Genomic DNA, 21,434 nt, shown 5'->3' on the forward strand with positions numbered 1-21,434 from the left:
TCTATGCCACACATTTTTGGAACACGTGATTGGTCCTTGGATAGACGTGATGTAATTGCCATATGGATGGGAAACCAGTTCCTTCTCGATGAACATCAGGTTGTTTCTTTATTATAAAGCTATGAAAACCTTTAGGTCTCCCTTTTAAAAAATGTTATTGTTAATTATTATTATTATTTGTTTCTTTGGTGGGGCCGGGTGTCAGTTGAGGTCTGCAGGATCTCCCATCTTCGTGGCCCAGGCAGAGTCTTTAGCTGTGGCATGCATGCTCTTAGCTGCAGCACGTGGGATCTAGTTCCCTAACCAGGAATCGAACCTGCGCCCCCTTCATTGGGACTGTGCAGTCTTAGCTACTGGACCACCAGAGACGTCCCTGGGCCTCCTTTTTTGCAAATGTGTGGGACACAGATACGAACAGGATAAGTTCCCACAAGAGGAATTCCAGAAGCCAGGCGTCACTGGGTCTGACAGTTTGAGAGAGGTGGTAGCAGTTTATATTTCCACTAGCAGTTCAGAGGCGTCTTCTTTACTGTGTCTCACCAGACTTCGACCTTCATTAATCTGATGGGTGAGAAGCAGCAGTGGGTTTTTGGCTTAAATTTGCATTTCTTTATTTAAGGGAGAGGTTGAACATCCTCTCATCAATTTTTTTTTTAGGTTATGATCCAGTTCCTGTTAATAATGTAATGATAAAACCCACCATTTATGGAGCGCCTAGCATGGCAGGCGTTGTCCTCAGCACTTGACAATCACTGTATCATTTTAGCCTCACATCAGACCTCTTCCAGCATTTTTAAATGTCTTTCCTTCCTTCCATTCTCCATTAAGAGATGTCAGCTTCATACACGAGGCAACAAGGAACCCTTGCGATGCTCCCCTTGTATTGCACAGCACATGGGAGCTAATTCCCCACCAGTGATTGAACGCACACCCCCAACATTGAAAGTGCAGGGTGTTAACCACTGGACCACCAGGGAAGTCCCTACCCAGCTTGTTCCTGAAAGGCTTTCCATCTTTAAGGCATTTTAGTGTCAGGCCAGTGTCACCCATCACTTGTCAATTTCAAGTGGTCTCTTGTACACATGCCCTGAGAAGTGATTTGCAAACGGTGTAACCAGGAAGAGGTGGAGAGTTAACTGCTGTTGTTAGGTCAGCCAGCATCTCTCTGTGTCTTTCCATCTGCCTTTCCCTCCCTCCCTCCTCCTCCTCTTCCTCCTCCTCTCCTGCCAGCATCCTCTGTGGTCCCACACCCTGGGCTTGGGCCTGGTGTTTCAGAGGCAGATCAAACGAGGGGGCCTTTGTACACACTGGGCTCCTTCAGCCTCAGGGCGGAGCCTCCCATGACCATTTCCCTTCTCTGGCTGCCTGGTGATTCAGAGCTGAGGTTGGCACAGAGTGGACGGAGGGAGCCCACCAGGGCCCTGTCTCCACGAGGTGGGGTGTATGGCATCATTGGTCTGGTTCCAGAGTCTGCTCTCTGTCTTGTATTGTCAAGAAACAGAAGCCCGGCTTTCTCTGCTCGGAACGATTCTTGAAAGTCGTTCATTGAGAAATGCTTTTCAGAACCTTTGGCAGGGAGCGAGTCTGTCTCTGGCCTTGATGCCTTGTTCCCTGTTCCCTGTCCTTGCCCCACCCCGACATCCCTCCCTCCCTCCCTGTGGGCTGAGTCCTGCTGCTCTGTCGACACGTGGAAAATCCCACCTTTCACATGGCTCTGTGCGGCCCTGAGGGAGCTTTTCCAAAGGGGCTTTGACTAAGGTGCCCGTGAAAGGGCTCTTGACTCCTGCCAGTTTCCCCTCCTTTCCTGTCGCCCACGTTAATCGCGTTTCCTGGAGGAAAACAAAGGCACAGCAGCGGGGCAAAGCGTCCTCTGGGCGGGGAGGGCCGGCTCCGCAGTGCCCGCTCCCAGGTTTTCCTTGGCCTGAACGTGTGTTTCACTTTTCAACCTTTCGAGGGGCCAGATGGCAGCAGCTGGCGTTTGTCGAGAAGCGGCTTTGCAGCAGCCGCTGTTCTGAGCGCCCTCTGGACTTAGTAAGCTGGGGAGAGGTTATGGAACTGAGCAGCTAGGCATCCCCTGGGACATTTAATGAGGATGCTGAGGCCATGAGAGGTTGTCATTTGAACAGAGCAACCCAGCCAGTGAGCCGTGGCTTATTGATCACTAAGCTGGTAAAAGGCAGAAATCTCTTTCTGCCGCGACTTCCTGTGACTGATAATTACTCATTCATTGTGATCAACTATGTAACATAAAACTTACCATTTCAGGGACATTTCTGTGCATTCACATTGCCATGCTGCCATCAACGTCTGTCTCCAGAGCTCTTCTCATCTTTGCAAAACTGAAACTCTCTACCCATCAAACCATTACCCCATTCCCCCCCTGCAGCTGCTTGGCAACCTCTATTCTTCCTTCTGTCTCTGTGAATCTGCCTCCTACGGGTGCCACCTCTGAGTGAAGGATGCTGTGTTTGTGACCGGCTTATTTTACTTAGTGTGATGTATTTGGGGATCAGATATGTTAACTATAGCGGGTGTCAGAACTTCCTTCCTTTTTAAGGCTGAGTGATGTTCCACGATCTGCACGTAACATGGTCTTCATTGCTGTGTGCAGAATCTTTTTTTTTCTTCTAGTTGCAGCATGTGATCTCTTAGTTGCAGCATGTGGGATCTAGTTCCCCAACCAGGGATCCAGCCCAGGCCCCCTGCATTGCGAGTGTGGTGTCTTAGCCCCTGGACCACTGGAGAAGTCCCGACCTTGACAGTCTGGAGGAGTAGGTCTCAGGCACTCTGTAGCATGCCCCTCCATCTGTGGCGATCTGGCATTTTCGTCATGGGTAGACTGGAGTTCAGGGGAACCTGAGGTTGTGTTTGGGAAGCGCTCATGGAGGTGAGCGTCCTGGAGGTGAAGCTCTTTCTCTTCACCTCAGTCAAGGGGTGTCTGCTCTCACGTGGTCTGTCGAGGGTGATGGAAATCTTGACCATCTGGCCAAAGTGGTGTCTTCCAGATCTCTCCTTTGCAATGACCTCCACCCCCTTCACTGCCCCCCGCCCCCCACTCACCCCCACTCTGTTTTCTGGGAATCAGTCACTAAGTCCAGCCCATGTGAAAGGGGGTCAAACTGTTTTTTCACCTCCCCTTAAATCATAACATGTTTACATTTCCTTGTAACTCTTTTCAGACCAGTATCAATGCCTACATTATAATTCAACCAATGGGATTTGATATCTCGCTTGAAAAGTTGGCTTTCGTTTGTCATTTGGTTTGTGTCTCGTGTTTCACAGTGGATGTACAAGGTGGTAGGAAGTGCCCCTCAAGAGCAGCACTTCTGGGGTCACTGTGGGATTCTGGCCTGAGTGCCAGGCTCCGCGGTCCCGTCTGCTTTCTGAGAATTTCGTCCTCGTTGCTGCTGTTCACGTTGAAGGGGCTCCTTGAGGTCAGGGATCTGGCTGGTTGGTCAGATGAAACGAAAGGCCCTCCCTTTTCATTCCTTCGTGTAACATCAGACAACTAGATCATTCCCCCTTTGGAAGCTTTCCTTATGACATTTCCAGGCCTGGGGAGATTGGGTCAAAGGCAGAAATGTTTTAACATTCATCCTGGCCAGATTTCTAGAAACCCCCTCTTTTTGAATCTGTGGAGTTTAGTTGCCTCTTACCTGGGAATTAGGTTTCTAAGGTCAGTGCTTAAGGTGAAAACTTCTCCTGTCAAAATACCCCTTGAGAAAGCCCCTGGACCTGCTGGGATGGCCGCTGGAATTGCATTCCTCCTCAGGGTGGGGCTCATGGGCGGGTCCTGTGGTGGGGCCAGCAGCCCTCAGGGTTGTGGACGTTTCTTTTCCACCTTGCCCTTGCCCCTTGGCCTGTAACCCTGACTTTGCATAAGCCGAGCCTGCACTTCCTGTTCTTGCTCACCCCGGCCTTCGGGATGTGGAAGGGGCAGGCTCACAGGTGTGTAGTCCGGTTCTGTCTTCAACAGGAAGGCAAATAGGTTCCCTGTGGTCAGCAGTCCTGGCTCCAGCACTGGACAGCCTGGAGGGGGCTGTGCCTGCCCTGCAGTAACTCTGCTTTTCTCTGTCTGGGTGGGGATCACAGATTTTCATTTCCAGCAGGTTTCCAGCTGACGCTGATACTGCCGGTCCAGGGACCCTATTTAGAGGAGCAGGCTTCTAGAGCTGCACTGTCCACATGTCGCTATTTAAATCTAAATTGATTACAATTAAATAAAATTTAAAAAATTCAATTCCTTTGGTCACCCTACTTGCCTTGGACAGCTCCGATCTAGAACATTTGCAACACGGAGAACATGCTGTTGGGCAGCACTAAGGTTTGAATCTCAGCTCTTCACCCTTACTGGTTGATGAGTTTGGGTAAATGGCTCAATTTCCCTGTGCCTCAGTTTCCTAATTTGTGAAAGAGATCCTAGTTCCTACCTCTTGGGATTGGTGTGAGGATTCAGTGGGTTAGTATGTGAAAAGTGCTTGGCCAGTGCCTGGCTTGCGATGGTGGGTGTGGAGGTGGTTTATTCGCTGAGTCGTGTCCCACTCTTGCGGTCCTGTGGACTGTCGCCTGCCAGGCTCCTCTGTCCATGGGATTCTCCAGGCAATAATTCTGGAGTGGGTTGCCATTTCCTTCTCCAGGGATCTTCCTGACAGGGATCCAGACCAGGTCTCCCGCGTGGCAGGCAGGCTCGTTACTGTCTGCCCCACCATTGTTACCATAAGCCAGGGAGGTAGGCCTGTTGGCAATCAGCCTCAGGGTGGCGGGGAAGTTTTCTGGGGCCATCAGCCCCCGGGGTGCAGTGTGGTGGGATCTGGGACCAGGCCAGCCTGACAAGGGGAGGGGCCCTGATTGTTTATTGCCTCTAGGGCAAGGAATCGTTTTTTGCCATCTCTCCCCAAAGGAATCGCCCCAGTTCCTAGCCCGCTTCACAGGCTGAGCCTTCAGGAAGCAGAACATGAGGTGTGGGTTTGTGTGCAGGAAGCTTATGGAATGTGTAGGGGCCCCGCACTCATGGAGTGAAGGCCAGGGGATTGCTGGGCTTGGATGCCGTTACAACCACAGCCTCAGTTGGCCCCCAGTGGAGCTCCAGGATGGCCCTGCAGAACTGCCCCGAATGCAGGCCAGAGGGCAGGACGTGAAGGTGGCCGAGGCCCTCCCTTTCTTTGAAGACAAGTCCTGGACGGGGAGAGGGGTGAAGTTGGGAGCTGCTAGCTTCCTGCCCTCCAGTGGCTGGGAATCCGAGTGCCAGTCCTGGCTGGGGGTCGGGTGGGGCCTGACCACACGCCCAGGACGGGGAGGGAGGGAGAGGTCCCTGCACGGGAGCCCCGAGGAGCTCTTCGGGCCCCATCTTTCCCTGGAGGCTCACCTGTTCTGCTCTGAGGGGGCCCATTGGAGCAGGCGGGATCGGATGTCCCAGTGCTCAGATTCTCACGCCCCTGGAGGCTGTTTGCTTCCCTGGCCCCCCAGCAGTTGCCCTGACTCCCGGCTCCCCAGTCTCTCCGTTCCCTGTTATGGGAGGATCTCTTGGCCCTGTTTCTGCCTGGAAGTTCTGGGTTCCGTAGGGGACTCTGTCTTCTTCCCTGGTCCTGGATGAGCCCCCGGGGTCACCGTCTTGGCTAAACCTTCACCCTGCCTCATTTTGCAGCACCAACAAGCCCTCCAACTCCTCTCCCTTCACCCTACTCCAGCAGGCTCTTCGTGGACACCCCAGGGCAAGGTGGGAAAGGGGTCTCAGCCAGTCTGCTCACTTCTCTGCCCGGCTAGCCCTGCCTGGCCCACTGGGGACTTTGTGTGGCTCTCGCCATCTCTTGCGGGAAGCCCTGGGTGCCAGCCCCGGGAGCAGGGGGCATAGGGGGGCACCAGGCACATGATGGTCTCTGGCATCAGGGAGGCCGTTAGATGAGAGGCAAGGATGCTGGGGGTGGGGCCAGGAGGCCGCTTGGCCGTCTCCCGGGGTGGCTGCTGGCTGGGATGTGCTGCTTCCTTCTGGGCGAGTAGACGGGGTGGGGGTAGTGGGGCCGCTGTCTGCCCACAGCCTGGGCAGACTTCCTTCCTGGCCGTGCACAGCCCCTGTCTGGTCTGACGTCTCTGAGAACACTGCACAGTTTTCTTTGGCCACAGCCAGAGGCTCCCCAGGACCACCCTTGCTCTGCTGGGCACTCGGCTCTGCAGCCACAAGAGCCTGGAACACATGCCCTCGACCACCTCCTCCCCTGTCTCTGTTCCTGCCATTCCCTGAGAGACAGTTAAATGCAGCGCTTACAGGCAGACCCAGAGGCCAGCTCCTCTGCAGTCTTATCTCCCACGTACCAGCACCGAACCTCTCTGATCCCCAGTTTCTTCACCTGGAATGCAGAATAATAACGGTTGTTCTTGTTCAGTCTCTTAAGTCGTGTCCCACTCTTTGCAGCCCCACAGACGGCAGCACACCAGGCTTCCCGGTCCTTCACCATCTTCCGGAGTTTGTTCAAACTCATGTCCATCGAGTCAGTGATGCCATCCAACCATCTCATCCTCTGTTGCCCCCTTCCTTGTCTTGCCTTCAATCCTTCCCAGCATGAAGGTCTTTTCCAGTGAGTCAGCCCTTCGCATCAGGTGGCCGAAGTATTGGAGCTTCAGCATCAGTCCTTCCAGTGAATATTCAGGGTTGATTTCCTTTAGGATGGACTTGTGATATTGGTGATTACGATATCTGCCTTCTAAGGTCTTTAGAGCAGCTCTGATCTTGAGTGTCCCGGCCCCCACCCTCATTGCCTGTTCTGAATCCTGAGGGTTGAGTGTACCGAGGGGCAAGGTGACATCATTCCTTGGAGGTGCCCAGGGCAGCCTGGCACATAGTAGGTGTTCAGATAAGGTTGCCTCTTTCCCTTCCTCATCCCTGGGCTTCAGTGACCTCCTCTTGGTTTGAACCCTGGTGACATTTCCTGTCTATCAAGGTCATCTGCAGTGTTTCTGCCCACTCTGTGCATCTCCTGCATGACCCACATCCACCGCCAATCCCCTGATGATAGGGACCATCCTTGCACACGGGGTGTCACCCCCACCTTGACCTCAGGCTCTCTGTCCCCAATTGCTCAGATCTGGTGGCAGGTCTTCTCGTTGAGGTGGGAGCTGGTGGGAGTAGCCAGACCCTTCTTCCACTGTTGAAACCCCTCGAGGCTGACGGAGCTGGGGTCCCCCTCTTTTGCAGCATCAGCCTCCGGGAGTTGAAGACCATCTTGCCCCTGGTCAACTTCAAAGTGAGCAGTGCCAAGTTCCTCAAAGATAAGTTCCTGGTAAGTTTCATGGCTCAGCCTGGCAATTTTTTGAACCTGGGGTTATGCTTGCCTCCCCTTGAAGCCACCGCACGCCTTCAAGCACTTTTGCGTGGTGTGCTCAGGAAAGCCCTCTGCCTCCAGACTCATCCGTCTTAGTCCGGACCGAGGGATCATGTGAAGATCTTAGGCCCCCGTTCTCCATCCCGACAGAGGATGTCATCCAGGAAGACCATGTTTACCGAGCTGCTTGGCTCAGAATTTTTCCATCAGTCTAACTTTCCTTTTCCCTCACCAGCCCACAGCCTGTTTTTCTTTTAATAATATGAACACATGTGTTTCATTTGGAAAATATTATGAACGATTCCTTATGCAGGTTGCCAGGGAGGTGGCATTTTGTATGCAGGCTCTGACAGTGGAGCTCTCGGAGTTGGCTCTTCTCTGCCCTTCCCCACCTCCAGCCCACCCTCCACCCACCCATCCTTCCTTCCATCCCTCCTTCTGCCATCATTTCATTTCTGTTCCTGTGTAGCTAGGGCTGTTGGTAGATCTGGGGCAGGTTGTTCCATGAGTGAGGGGATAGTGTAGGTCGGGTGGGGCTCTTCTGAAGGGTGTAGGATGGAGATGACCCTTGGGCATCCTTTCTGGCCTTCACAGAGGTCCGGACTCTTGTCAAGGACCCCAGTAGGACTCCATCCCAGCAGTCCCAGTTGGAGGCTCTTGGGGCCATGTCACAGGATTCCTCAGCTTAGGAAAGCTCATTCATTTTGTACCCATGAGTTCCCAGAAGAGTTAACCCATTTTATGGCATATCTGGCCATCTTTTGGCCCACCCCCATCATTTCAACTAGTCCAAGAAGGCAAAACCAGAGAAGGGTGGGGATTGAGAGAAGAGAGATGGGAGAAGCATTTACCACTGGCCACCCCGTAATTGGGATTTTGTCCCTTATCATGCCTTTACCAAGCAGGTGCTACGTGAATGTTACCTGGTTTGGTTTCAGGGAAGTCCTAGTGGGGTAGTGGTGGTTCTCCCATTTTACAGAGGAAGAACTGAGGGTCCGAGAGAACTAAGTGTATGGGGACAAAGTGAAGCAAAGTCCTCAGTTGTGTCCAACTCTTTGTGACCCCATGGACTATACAGTTCATGGAATTCTCCGGGCCAGAATACTGGTGCGGGTAGCCTTTCCCTTCTCCAGGGGATCTTCCCAACCCAGGATCGAACCCAGGTCTCCCACATTGCTGGTGATTCTTTACTAGCTGAGCCACAATGGAAGCCCAAGAATACTAGAATAAGTAGCCTATTCCTTCTCCAGCAGATTTTTCCGACCCAGGAATTGAACCAGGGTGTCCTGCATTGCAGGTGGATTCTTTACCAACTGAGCTACTGGGGAAGCCATGAAGCAATTCAGGAGACAAGCCTTGACTGGAATTGAGCTCTATTAACTCTAAAGGCTCGGTACTTTTTCTTAAAGTACAGTGAAAGTCACTCGGTCATGTCTGACTCTTTGCGACCCCATGGACTGTAGTCTGCCAGGCTCCTCTGTCCGTGGAATTCTCCAGGCAAGAATGCTGGAGTGGGTTGCTGTTCCCTTCTCCAGGGGATCTTTCCTACCTAGGGATCAAACCTGGGTCTCTTGCATTGCAGGCAGATTCTTTACCATCTGAGCCACCTGGGAAGCTGTGCTTTTAAAAATGACCTGTGTGTACATACCCTATAAGTATGTCTAGATTTGAAAGTGTCTCCTGCCCCAAAAGGAGGGGTTCTGCATTATGCCTGTTGGAATTCTGGCTGAGACCCTTCCCTTTTGGGGAGCTGAAGGATCTTACCTGGGGTCCCTGGTGGGTATGTTCTCCAAGCAGAGAGGTTGGGTTCAGAGGAATGCAAGTTTGCTTTTAGCCAATGTAGCAGAGCTGGCTATTTCTGTGAACAGGGAGGAGGCATTCTTGTGGTGGACACCAAAAATTGTGTGGTCACTTTTTTTTTTATATTTACAGGAAATAGGCGCACACAAAGATGAACTCAGCTTTGAACAGTTCCATCTCTTCTATAAAAAACTTATGTTTGAACAGCAAAAATCGGTAAGATGATTCTCTTTTTCCCCATTCATTTTTTGAAGGTTTTGATAGTCTTGTTTGACCTTATTTTTTAAAATTGAAGTATAGTTGATGTATAATGTTATATAAATTACAGGTATGTGCTTTTTAAAGGTTATACTCCATTTATGGTTATTTAGGTTCCACGTATGAATGATATCATACGGTGTTTGTCTTTCTCTGACGTATCTTACTTAGCGTGATACTCTCTAAGTTCATCCATGTTGGATATGGCAGTATTTCAAAGAAATAATGCAATATTTCATTCTTTTTATGGCTGAGTAGTATTCCATTGTGTGTGTGTGTGTGTGTGTGTGTGTGTATCACATCTTTATCCATTCATCAGTTGATGGCCATTTAGGTTGCTTCTGTATCTTGCCAGTTATTAATAATGCTGCTGTGAACATTGGGCTCATGTATCTCTTTTAATTAGTACTGTTGCTCCTTTTGGATATATATGCCCAGGAGTGGATATGCTGGGTCATGTGGTAACTCTGTGGTTAGTTTTTTTGAGAAACCTCCATGCTGTTTTCCACAGTGGCTGGGTCGGTTTGTATTCCCACCAACAGTATCTGAGGGTTTCCTTTTCTCCACATCCTCGCCAGCATTTGTTATTCATGTTCTCTTTGATGATGGCCATTCTGACAAGTTTGAGGTGATACCTCACTGTGCTTTTGATTGACATTTCCCTGATGATTAGCGATGTGGAGCATCTTTTCCTGTGCCTGTCGGCCATCTTTAGGGGTAAGACGATTCCTAAGCAAACGATCAAATGATGCTTCTGTTTCCCCTGGGTTTCGAAGTCTGGTCCGTTCCTAAGAGACCCATGAGAAGCGTTCAGTCTCCCTTCTAGTCCAGGAAATATACAATGGGAATGACAGTGACGTCCTGTTTTCATCTGTTAGATGGGCAAAGGTCTTGAATAGGATAGAGTTGAGGGGACAGGGTGGGGAAATGACCATCTCCTACCTTCTTGGTGGGAATGTGAGTGCCTGTCGGTTTGATTGGAATTTAGTCTGAGACTATTAAAGTAAAAAGTTTCAGCTAACTCTACTGTGTCAACTTGTTCTGGAAGGAAATTTACCAAAGTATTAATAGTTAACTACCTCTGGGTTGAGGGATTATGTGTGTGTGTGTTGTTCGTTTTACAGTTTTGTTCCTATAATAAGAATGTTTTTTGATTACGATAATATGCTATTTTAAAATAAGGATGTGCCTGCATTTTGACCTGACAGTGGCATCTGGGGGCTCTGTTTTAGAGAAATGAAAGCACTGAGGCCTAGGAATGTATCACCAGGCCGTTTATTGCAGCATTACTTATGTTGGCCAAATACCTGGGAGCCATCTGAATGCCCCTCAGGAGAGTAATAGCCGGGTCAGTTATGGTCCAGCCATACTATGGGACACTGCAGCTGATTAAGAAGCCTGAGTTCATTGGGTTTCTGTCCTTCTGGAGGGCTGTTGATGGTATTTTGTGAGGAAAACCAGCAGCAGAAATGAGGAGCCAGGTCTGACTTCTGGGTAACAAACAGTAATCCTCCTGTGTACGTTTGCATGTGCTTTTATGAACAAGGAGAAGAGTACACACACCTCACATTTAATGTTGATTTTCTGCATGTCCTGGAGGGATTTGGGAAAATGTACCGGTGAGATAATTAAATTTTTCTTTGCATCCCTCAGTTTTCTTCAGCTTGTTCCAAGTAGCACGCTACTTTTGCAATGAAAAAAAAAAGAAGTCCCATTAAGCATAAGGTATAAAAAGGGGGGTGCTGGTGCAGTGCACGGAGCCCCGTGCCTGCTGGTGGCCGCTGCTGTTGGGACAGGGCTCTGCAGGCGGCCGAGGTGGGTCCGGAGCAGAGAATGGGTAGGACTCTGTGTGATCTTGGGCCAGCCACTGACCCCTCCTGGCCTCAGTCTTCCTATCCATGCAGTGGGGGTGATGAGTCTCACCCCACCGGGCTCTGGGGAAGATGGAACGACAGACTGGCCGCAGGGCCACACCTCTTGATAGGCGACCACTGGCTGTGGGACTTCGACGAATCTGAGGCAGAGAAATGGAAGAAGCATTTCTTGTCTGCCTAGATTGGGGAAAAATACATGACTGTATAGAGTAAAAGACTGAGTTGCAGCGTGTTCACTTTTTTACCCATGTAGTAATTAGTGCTTGGTTTGCCAAGTAGAGTAGAAAGACATGGTAGACTTTGGGAATTGAAAGAGTTAAATTCCAGCCCCCAGGTGGTTTGGGGGGAAGCCGTCTTGCTCCATCACTCAACCTCCTCTATAAAATGAAAGTATTAAATCAGGTCATCGGTTATACAACTTTTTTTTTTAAATTTATCACACTGATAACAAATGGAGCTTACTTTAATCATCAAAGGTTCATTATACACTTTTGCCAAGTGAAGTAAATCCATCAGAGAGAAATAAGTGTAAAAGTACATGGGAAAGTCATATTAAAAGTCATACAGAGTTCATGGGGAAAAAATAGTAGGGAGGCCCAGATAATATACAACTTTTTAAACTATCCAACCCCCTCTTCTTTTTTACATGAAACCTTAAGACAGTTCTGCTGCCTAAAAGCTGATCAAAACACTTTTCAACTAATACAGTTATGTAAATTTAAAAATAAAATAAAATTAAAAAAAAAAAACAAAACACTTTTCAGATTTAAATCTGCAACTTTCATTTATAATCAGTTCTTGAGAGCAATGACAATGTTGTGATCATAGTATATAAACGAAGTCCAGAATAATGTCAATTGCTGTCTTAGGCGGTTGGCCAGGACTGAGAAAAAGTTGATTCACTCAAGATAAGCAGTTGCAAAAAAACACAGTACCTATCATTTGCTGTGACATTTTAAGCTGCTGTCTCATCAGATGGAAGGCAGGCGACGCTTAGGAATACGTTTTTGCATAAAAGCTGTCGTACCTGCCAGTACAGGTCACCCACTGATAGTCTCCACCATGATCAAATTCCACATAAGAGAACTTTTCATTGTGGTTCTTTTTAAAGCGAATGTTTGTATGTTTGAGAGGGAGAAGGGAGAGAGAAATTTAAGTCAAATTTCTGCATAGTCCATGAGTCCTAGATGGCCAGTTTTTTTTGGGAAATGTCTGTACCTATCAGAGGTTACCCCTGGTGGCCAGAATACCCTGTTCAGCTGGCATTCGGTTGGTACTTAGCCTAGTGGTTTAAATGTTTTTTCCATCCCAGTACTAACCAGGCCCGACTCTGCTTAGCTTCTGAGATCAGATGCAATCAGGCGTGTTCACGGTGGTATGGCCATAAACTAAATGTTTTTTTAAATGAATTGCCTGTATTTAAAACTTGGAAGATTTCTCATTAAGATCCAGATTTTTTGCTTCTCTTAGGGAAAAAATACCACGTTCTGGCTATATTTGGCAACCTGTGAGTGGAGGGAAGAAGGCTTTCTGGTTTGTCCTAGCCTTGCCTCCCACCCCCATGCAGCTCTCTTTACGAATTTAGGGGCTAGGGTCACCTCCCTGGTCCCTAAGACTTTTTGGGTCAACAGCCTCTTCTCTCTTTCATTGGCAGGTATAACTGTCCTGTCTGGCCACTGCATGTTTTAATTCAGTGACTTGGAATTTGATTAACAAAGCCCCAGGCTCTATAGATAGTTACTGGTCCACTTGAGAAGCCTCACTGCTCTTGTGTATGTAAATGCCTCTCCCCCAACTGTCAGCGGGCTTCCCTTGAGGCTCGGCTGGTAAAGAATCCGCCTGCATTGTGGGAGACCTGGGTTCCATCCCTGGGTTGGGATGATCCCCCAGGGAAGGGAAAGGCGGCCCACTCCAGTATTCTGGCCTGGAGAATCCCATGGACTGGATAGTAGAAGGGGTTGCAAAGAATTTCAGTTTCACTTTCCAGCTGTCAGCATATCATTTACTTCCTGAGTACCTTGCTGGAAGCTCAGGGCAGAGAAAAGTGTTACCTTGGTGCTCTTAGGGGTTCAGCTGGTTTTCTTGGGGTCCTTGGGGTGACAGAGCTGTTCATGATGGTTGGTGATTCCCAGACTTAAGTCCAGGGAGTGGAATCCTGCTTATCAGTAGCTATAGGTTTCCAACTTGAAGTTGCCAGTTCCTCCTCCTGTCTAACTACCTCCTTACATTGCTGCACTCAAGCCTCGAAGCTTCCAAAAGTTTGGCAGCAGCAGGAGGATAAGAACTTAAAATTTCATGTATGTCCTCCCTTGGGAGAGGGGTATATCTCAGACTAGGTTGTAATAACGGTGTTACGAATAAAAGATCACAACTAACATTTGCTAAGTGTAAACTCTATGTCGGGCACTGTGCTATATGTCTTACATGGATTTAATTCTCCTCAAGACCCTGAAGGATGGGAACTCTTATAATCCTCATTTTATGGACCGAAGACGCTGACACTCAGCGAGGTCACTTGCTGGAGGTCAGGTGGCTACTGCAGAGCTAGAGCTTCAGTTCTCCTTTGCTCAGCTTCACTGCCCACCCACTGATACTTCTTTTTATTTTTTATTATTTTAAAAATACTTACTGTTTGTTTAGCTCTGCTGGGCCTTAGTTGCGACATGCAGGATCTAGTTCCCTGCCCAGGGGCGGAACGTGGGCCCCCTGCAGTGGAGTCTTAGCCACTGGACCACCAGTGGTCCCCGGTGGGGTGTGTGTGTGTATGTTAGTTGTTCAGTCGTGTCCAACTCTTTGTGACCCCATGGACTGTAGCCCTCCAGGCTTCTCTGTCCATGGAATTCTCCAGGCAAGAATACTGGAGTGGGTGGCCATTCCCTCCACCAGGGGATCTTCCCGATCCAACCTAGAGATGGAATTTGGGTTATTGCAGCCAGATTCTTTGCCATTTGGGCCACTGGGAAGCCCCTCCCATTGATACTTTTTAATTTTTTAAACTTTTGTGTTAAGGGAAATTTCAAACATAGACAGGGAGAGATAATAGTGTAACAAACCCCTTTGCTTTCAGTCTGGTCCTTTCTCTGTACCCCAAGGGGCTGGTTCCTACAAACATGTTCTGCCTCTGCACACAGGCTTCTGGGGTTCAGAAAGTGGGGTGACATGAGACAGAAAGCAGGCAGAGGGACCGGGAAGCTGGGCTGTGTCTCCTGGTCTTTCCTGGCCCTGGAGTCACCTCTGAAGTAGAGGCCCCCCCTCCTTCATCCTGGCTCCCCGTGTGGCTGGAATGGAGTGGAGCTTTTTCTCTGCTTCATTGCGTGGCTAGGAAGGGGCTGGCTTTAAGTAAGGACTATGTGGAGTGGAAACACTTGGAGGGGAGTCACAGGTGGCCTTCCTCCAGATGTGGGGAATCCAGTCTCGGGGTTTGGGTTTGAGAGGATCTGGCCTTACGCCCCAGTTGACCCAGCGATGTAAGGGCCGAATGAGTCCAGATGGCAAACAGCATGCCCTCCCTAAAATCCTTCCTGCTTAAAAAAAAATAAATAGCCATGCTATAAATCAGGGATTCCCCAGCCTCCGGGGTCTGATGCCTGATGATCTGAGGTGGAGCTGGTACAGTAGTAATAGAAGTAGAGTGCACAATGAGTGTGATGTGCTTGAATCATCCAGAAACCGGCTCCCCTCCCCAGTCCTCGGAAGAATGTCTTTCACAAAACTGCTCCCTGGTGCCAAAAAGGTTGGGGACCGCTGCTGTAAATGACATGTACGTGAAAGGAAGTCCTTCTAAGTCTTTCTAAAAGAGTGACTCCTAACCCTTTTTGGTGACCTACCTCTTTGAGATGCCGATTAAAGCTACGGACCATCTTTCCAGGAAAAAAAAAAAAAAGTACACGCACAGACTTCTGCAGACCTCCTGAGGCTTCCCGGGGGCCAGTGGCTACCTTTTCTAGAACACTGATTTTCCGCATGTCATCCTGGAGCGCAGGCTGTTTGGCAAGACGACCAGGGCATCGAGGGCAGGAGTCGTTTTAGATTGTTAGCATTTATAACCTGCCGGGAGCTGCATCTGTGTCCTGAGTTACTCCAATGCTGATCCAATCACAGTGTCGTTAGAGACTGTTCCAGTCATACTGCCTAACTGGAAATGGACACGGTGTGGGTGTGCACGTGTGTATGTGGCATGTGGGTGTTTGTGCATCCATGCCCATGTGTGTGTAAGATGCCTGGCCAGGGAGCTGGTGCAGTGGCGGCCGGGGGCGGGGGTGTCCCTAACCCCTCATCAACAGCTGCAGTACAAGCAGGCCATGAAGCCTTGGACTAGAGCTCCCGATATTTTTCTTTCTCTTGAATTCAAGGATGAGCAATGAGCCCATTGAAATATTAAGGATTGGAAATGTAGCTGTGAGGGCGCAGAAAGGGGTGTGTATTTTCTGCTGGGCGTGCCAGTCGGGCACCTGTTTAGAGAGGACTCTGGTGAATCTGTCAACGGTGCTGTGCACACCTCCTGTCCAGGCACTTTCCCACCCAGGAATCCACCCCGCGGAAATGCTGGCACAAGTGGGCGAAGACAGATATGTGGGAACATTCTGTGTAATGCTGGATCGATGAGCAGAAAGTTGAAGGACAGACATGGAATACAGTGTGGGTTTTCAAAGTAGTGAGGCAGGGCGATTTGAAGTTGCTAAATAATAGCTGAAGCGTGAAACAACAGCAGAAAAGTTGGAAGACATAGATGTAACATAAGACAATAAGATATAATTTGATAAGATACAACTAACTGAATATCCGTGAAATGAACTCAAGGTGGAGAACTGCCAAATTATTATGAGTGATTGCTTCTCAGGGATCAGGCTGTGAAAGAGGCGAGGAAGACTTCCACCTTTTGTGTCAAGATGTAAATATTTGAATATTTACAAGTCACATAAATGACCATAGTAATTTTTTTACAAAAACTGTTTATTTTCATTGTCTCGACGTGTCTAATTTTCTTGCTTTGTGTGTGTGTTCTGTTTTCTATTTCAGATCCTTGACGAGTTCAAAAAGGATTCTTCTGTGTTCCTCTTGGGGTGAGGCGCCTCTGCTGGGTGTAGTTCTGGGCGGCTGTGCCAGCCATGGCGCCCTTGTGGGTCCTCCCAGCCCGGCCACCTGACCTCCAGGAGGTCACCTCTCTGGCAGGCACTGGTCTCCACAGAGACGGGCTCCCCTTGTTGGGGAACTGACTATCCTGACACTCAGTTCAGTTCAGTTGCTCAGTCGCATCCGACTCTTCGCGACCCCGTGGACTGCAGCATGCCAGGCTTCCCTGTCCATCACCAGCTCCTGGAGCTTGCTCAAACTCATGTCCATTGAGTCATGGACTCCAGTCAATCCAATGCCACGAATAAATGTGCACAGCAGCAGGGCTTGTGGAGTGTTGGGAGGATGGCCCAGAAGGTCCTGTAGAGAAGCCTGCTTGCTTCAGGACGTCCTGGTTAAGCAGGTTGAATGGAATTAAAATGAGCCGAAGCACATAAAGTGCTTTATGTGGTGCATGGCAAGGCTCATAAACACTGGTGATGGTGTGATGCTAAAACTTAAGTGCTGCAGGACTTGTGAGGCCCTTTACTGAACTTACTGATTCCCCAGGTGGGAGGTCTATAGTGTGCTGTGTCTCCCAAGCCTGTCTCCCTGGGAGAAAGGTTCCCTGTGGCGTTAACAGCACCTAGAATGTGATTTGTGGCCTGCTGACCTGGGTCTGCTTTTCAGAACCAGCCCTCATTGATGAAGATGCCTTGGCAACTGTTCCTCTGTTGAGTTCTAAACCAGAAACCTGAAAACTCCAAAGTATTCATTCATCTAAATGAATCTGATTTGTTTGCAGTATTTTGCTGATAAGATTAGTGTTGGACCATGAGGCTGTTAAGAAAGAAGGTTAGAAATACACTCAGAGACAGTAGACTTTTGGACCCTGAGTGTTTAGTAAAGGGAGAAAACTTAAAGCATGTTTTATCTCCTGTATTTAAAAAAAAAACACCCTCCCGCTCACACTGCAGATGCTCAGGGAAAAGTATGCGTTTCCCTGGAGAGCCCTGTTTCACAGGACGTACCTCGTGTAGCCCTCGCGGTTGCTTGGACCAGCGAGGTTCTTGGTCCAGTTGAGCACCCTCTCCAGGAGGCCAGCAGGCTGCTGGCCAAGCAGGAATCTCCCTTTTCTCAGGTGGAAGATTCTCCCAGCAGAGGCCCTCCACTCACTCCTTGGCCCTGGTCTTGCATATTCCAGTGGGCTCTCCTTGCCCGCCCAGAGTCGGGGCTTCATCCAGGCCCCTCTCCTGCCTCAGAGCAGGCTCTGGGGTCACTTCTCCAGCGTCGCCACCCCCTAAATGCACTCCACGGCCAGCCCCACCTTGGCCTCTGCTGTCCTGCCCGCCCTCCCTGCCCCTGCGGGACCAGCTAGGAGCAGCTGGGTGTGGATTCCAGGGCCTGATTGTCCTGGGTTCTGGTGTCAGGGCCCCTCTTTGCATCCTTCTGGGTCAGGGGTGTCATCTGGGTGACTTTGTCTTCCCGTCGGCCAGCCCACACCTAACCCCAGGGGGCGGCGGTGGGGGGCTCGGCTGGGTGCCCGGGCGCCCGGGTGTCTGCTGGCGGGGACCGCCTCCTGACTGCTGACTGCCCCCCTCTAAACACCATCTCTTTCCCCGAGGGCAGCAACACCGACCGGCCGGACGCCTCTGCTGTCCACCTGCACGACTTCCAGCGGTTTCTCTTGCATGAACAGCAGGTGAGGGGATAGCAGGGCGGGGGCGCTGGGTGGGCAGGGGCGCTGTGCCCGCAGTTAGTCACCTTGTTGGCACCTGCCGCCAGGAAACAGGAATCGTCTCCCTGCCCAGCGGTGCCTGGGGGCTGAGGCTCTGGAATGAGGCTGGCCTCGCAGCAGCCCCTTACCCGGGCGCAGATGGAGGAGGGGGCGATGGGGACACTGCGGGGCGGGTGGGGCCCTCACCTGCTGGCCTCTGCTCCCCTACTCCGGCTCATCTCGGGGGGCCCTTCCACAGGAAGCCATCCCTGGCTCAGGGAGGATGGGACTCAGGTGGACGAGCCTGTGGGTCCTCTGAGGGATAAGGCCGCACGCTGTCCTCAAACAGGTGACCCGTGGACGTCTGTTAGGGTGTTTGCATGTGGGCCCTGAGCTGGGGGCTGAGTAGGAGTTCATGTCGGGCAGTGGTTTTTTATGGGGCCGTCCAGGCAGGCGCTGCAGACTCAGGTCGGGGCTCCTGGCATCTAGTGTGGGGAGCCCAGGGCTGTTGCGAGGCGACCACACCCCATGTCCGCCCCATTCCCGCAGCAAGGAGTTCCCCAGCCCCGCGTGTCAGGAGTGCCTCAGCGGAGACGCCGAGCTAGAGTGAGAGAAGCCTGCCATCCTGTCACGGGCTTGTGACCTTGGGCAGGTGGTTCGACCTGTCTGTGCCCCTCTTTCCTCCTCTTTGAATGGGATGAGAGCCCTGCCTCTCAGAATTATGGGGTTCGGAGAAGATGGTGTTGTTCTTTGTATGTGTGGGGGTGTGCGTACATATATAGTCACGTCTATTCAAGAATGTTATTTCTAATCACTGGAGTTTCATGTACTTTTATTCTCTTCAGTTGTTTTTAAAGATTTTAAAAGCCTTTATTGAATTTTTACAATACTGCGACTGGTTTGGATTTTGTATTTTTTGGCTCTGAGGCACGTGAGACCTTAACTCCCTGACCAGGACCCTCACCCTGTGTGTCGGAAGGCAAAGTCCTTAACCACTGGACTGCCAGGGACGTCCCTTGTTTTGTTTTTTTTTTTTTAAATAGACTTTTTATGGGCAGCCTTAGATTCATAATGATAGTCAGCTCATTTGCTTTAAAAAATACTTGGTATTGTACAGCATCTCAAACATACACAAAAGTAGACAGGCTGGTATCATCAACTCCTGTGGACCCATCACTCAGATTACAGGATTATGAACGTTGTGCCACTTTCATTTCATCCCTCTTCCATCCCCACACCCACGTGTCTCCCTTTCCTTCCCTCCTTCTTCATTTCTTTGCTGGCAAATTCTAATGGAAACCCCAGACTCTGTATCATTCCATTTGTAAATACTCCAGTATGTCTCTCTTGTGAAATGGAGTTTTTTTATTTTTATTTTTTTTTAAACAAAACAGGACCATAACATTCCTGTTAACCCCTTTCGCAACCAGCACTAACTTCTTAGTGTCAGCACCCATCCGGTGTTCAGATGTCGTTGGTTGTAGGGAGATTGATGAACAGAAACACTTGGATGAGGCTGGCTGCAGGAAGGTCCAGGCAGAGCGGGTAGCGGCAGTGGTTCATGATGAATGGTGATCAGGATGCTGGGGTGCATGGGAGTGACCGAGAGAGGTCTTACCCACCTGGGACTGTGACCGAGGGCAGGTGAAATGAGGGGATAGATGAAGTCTCTCGGACCCAGTTACGTGTAAAGTGCTGAGCTGCCCAGAGATTGAAGCCGAGAGAGAGGCACCCGTGCTGCCTGCTTTTCTCTGTGCTCTTCCTTGCACTGAATTACTCCCTGAATTTGTAGGGAGATGTTGGAGTTAAATGGTTAAACTCCTGGGGGCAACTCACCATGTATCCTGGATCCACCGCCTCGTGCAGGGTAATGATATTCCTGGGAGAGTCGTGTGCTTTCCCCACACTGGCCCTGTCACTGGGCTGCCCTCAGAGGTCAGGGTAACGGGCCAGCACCAAAGTGCAGGGAGTTAGGATCCCACATCTGGGAGCTAGGACGCAGGCAGCCTGCATGCATCCATGTGAGTGTGCGTGGCGGGAACAAGGGGTGAGGCCGGGGTGGGGCCCGGGCCGTCAGTCCGGTGGACCCTGAATGTCTCAGCCCCCGGTGCTCTGTGGGACGCTGAACCAGTGACCCAGGGCCTGGAGGCTCATATGTGAAATAATCGCTGCAGCACTTGGTATGTGAGTTAACACAAATGTTTTAGAAAACACTTTGGGCAAAATGCAGTTAATATGAAAACTTGGAAAACAGCCTTCTGTACTTTAATAATTGCTCTCCTAGGAACTTATCCTTAAGAAATGACAGCAGCATTTTTTTTTTTTTTTTTGGAGGTAAGGTGTATTTAATACAATCAGAAATATTTCAAGTATAATTTACATGAAACGTAACTTGGAAAATATAAGTGCTATGATGCATATATTTTAAAAAGCTTTATGTAATCCTCATGTCAGGAAATGCCCATTCGTTATTGAAGATGGAGGGCAAAGAGATTATATACAAAAGTATTTTGAGGGACTATCTTATGCTTCACTAAAACAAAGGTTCAGGTTGTTTGAAGTAATTAGTTAAGAACAGATAGGAAATCTACAGAAAAAGAAAGCAATCAGAATGATATCCACCAGATAAGATTTTGAATATTCCTTTGCTCTGAATTCTTTGCCAGTTAAAATCATTTTCTAGATCACTCCAGTTTCCATGGTGAGACTTTACATTCGTTATGAAAACTAATGATGACATTTATTATTTTGGTTTCACTCTCGTTTTGGTGTTTTCACATTTCTTCCGACAGTCCATTATGCAAGTTGTTTGTTCTGATCTCCCAAGAGTTCCCACTAATACTACTTCCCACTTCTCTCCAGAATTAGTTGGAACCCTGAAGTCTCTCATCATTCTTAGGGAAAAAGAAAAATCTAGTAGTCTCTTTCTCAGGTAATGATACTTCTTCAAGGCTGTGATTTTTGTCATCTGTCTCTTCAGTAACATCTTCCTCTTCTGAACTGCTGTCTTGGAAACTAGGGTCTCCCTGCCAGGCCATCTTCCCAGGTTTTACTGCTTCAACTCTATAGGTCTCTTCCTTTTCATCTTTGGCGTCAGACTCAAAAAAGGAAAATGTGAACCCGCCGGTTTGTTCACCCCAAATCATCAGAGCTGTAGGGTCCTGGACCACCTCAGCTTTCTCTCCATCAGGGTCCACATTCCAAGGTGTGTTGTCTTCCTTTACACTGGTATCTTTTACAGTCTGGAATATTTGTTTTAAATCCGTAGCAATGTTATAATCCTATCACTTATGGCAAATAGATGGGGAAACAATGGAAACAGTGACAGACTTTATTTTTGGGGTTCCAAAATCACTGCAGATGGTGACTGCAGCCATGAAATTAAAAGATGCTTGCTCCTTGGAAGAAAAGCTATGA

At 49.5% G+C, this 21,434-nt stretch overlaps 1 protein-coding gene across 1 annotated transcript in view; it reads left to right on the forward strand.

Moving 5' to 3' along the window:
• Positions 1 to 21,434, forward strand: part of PLCG2 (phospholipase C gamma 2) — a 164,550-nt gene that overhangs the window by 73,449 nt on the left and 69,667 nt on the right. Inside the window, exons 7-10 of the mRNA XM_044931908.2 lie at positions 7,190 to 7,274; positions 9,249 to 9,332; positions 16,268 to 16,311; positions 17,930 to 18,002. Coding sequence (XP_044787843.1) covers positions 7,190 to 7,274; positions 9,249 to 9,332; positions 16,268 to 16,311; positions 17,930 to 18,002 — 286 coding nt within the window. The remainder of the gene's footprint in view (positions 1 to 7,189; positions 7,275 to 9,248; positions 9,333 to 16,267; positions 16,312 to 17,929; positions 18,003 to 21,434) is intronic.

The sequence above is a fragment of the Bubalus bubalis genome, chromosome 18 (assembly GCF_019923935.1).
Source record: "Bubalus bubalis isolate 160015118507 breed Murrah chromosome 18, NDDB_SH_1, whole genome shotgun sequence".
In the NCBI taxonomy this organism is placed as follows: Eukaryota; Metazoa; Chordata; class Mammalia; order Artiodactyla; family Bovidae; genus Bubalus; species Bubalus bubalis.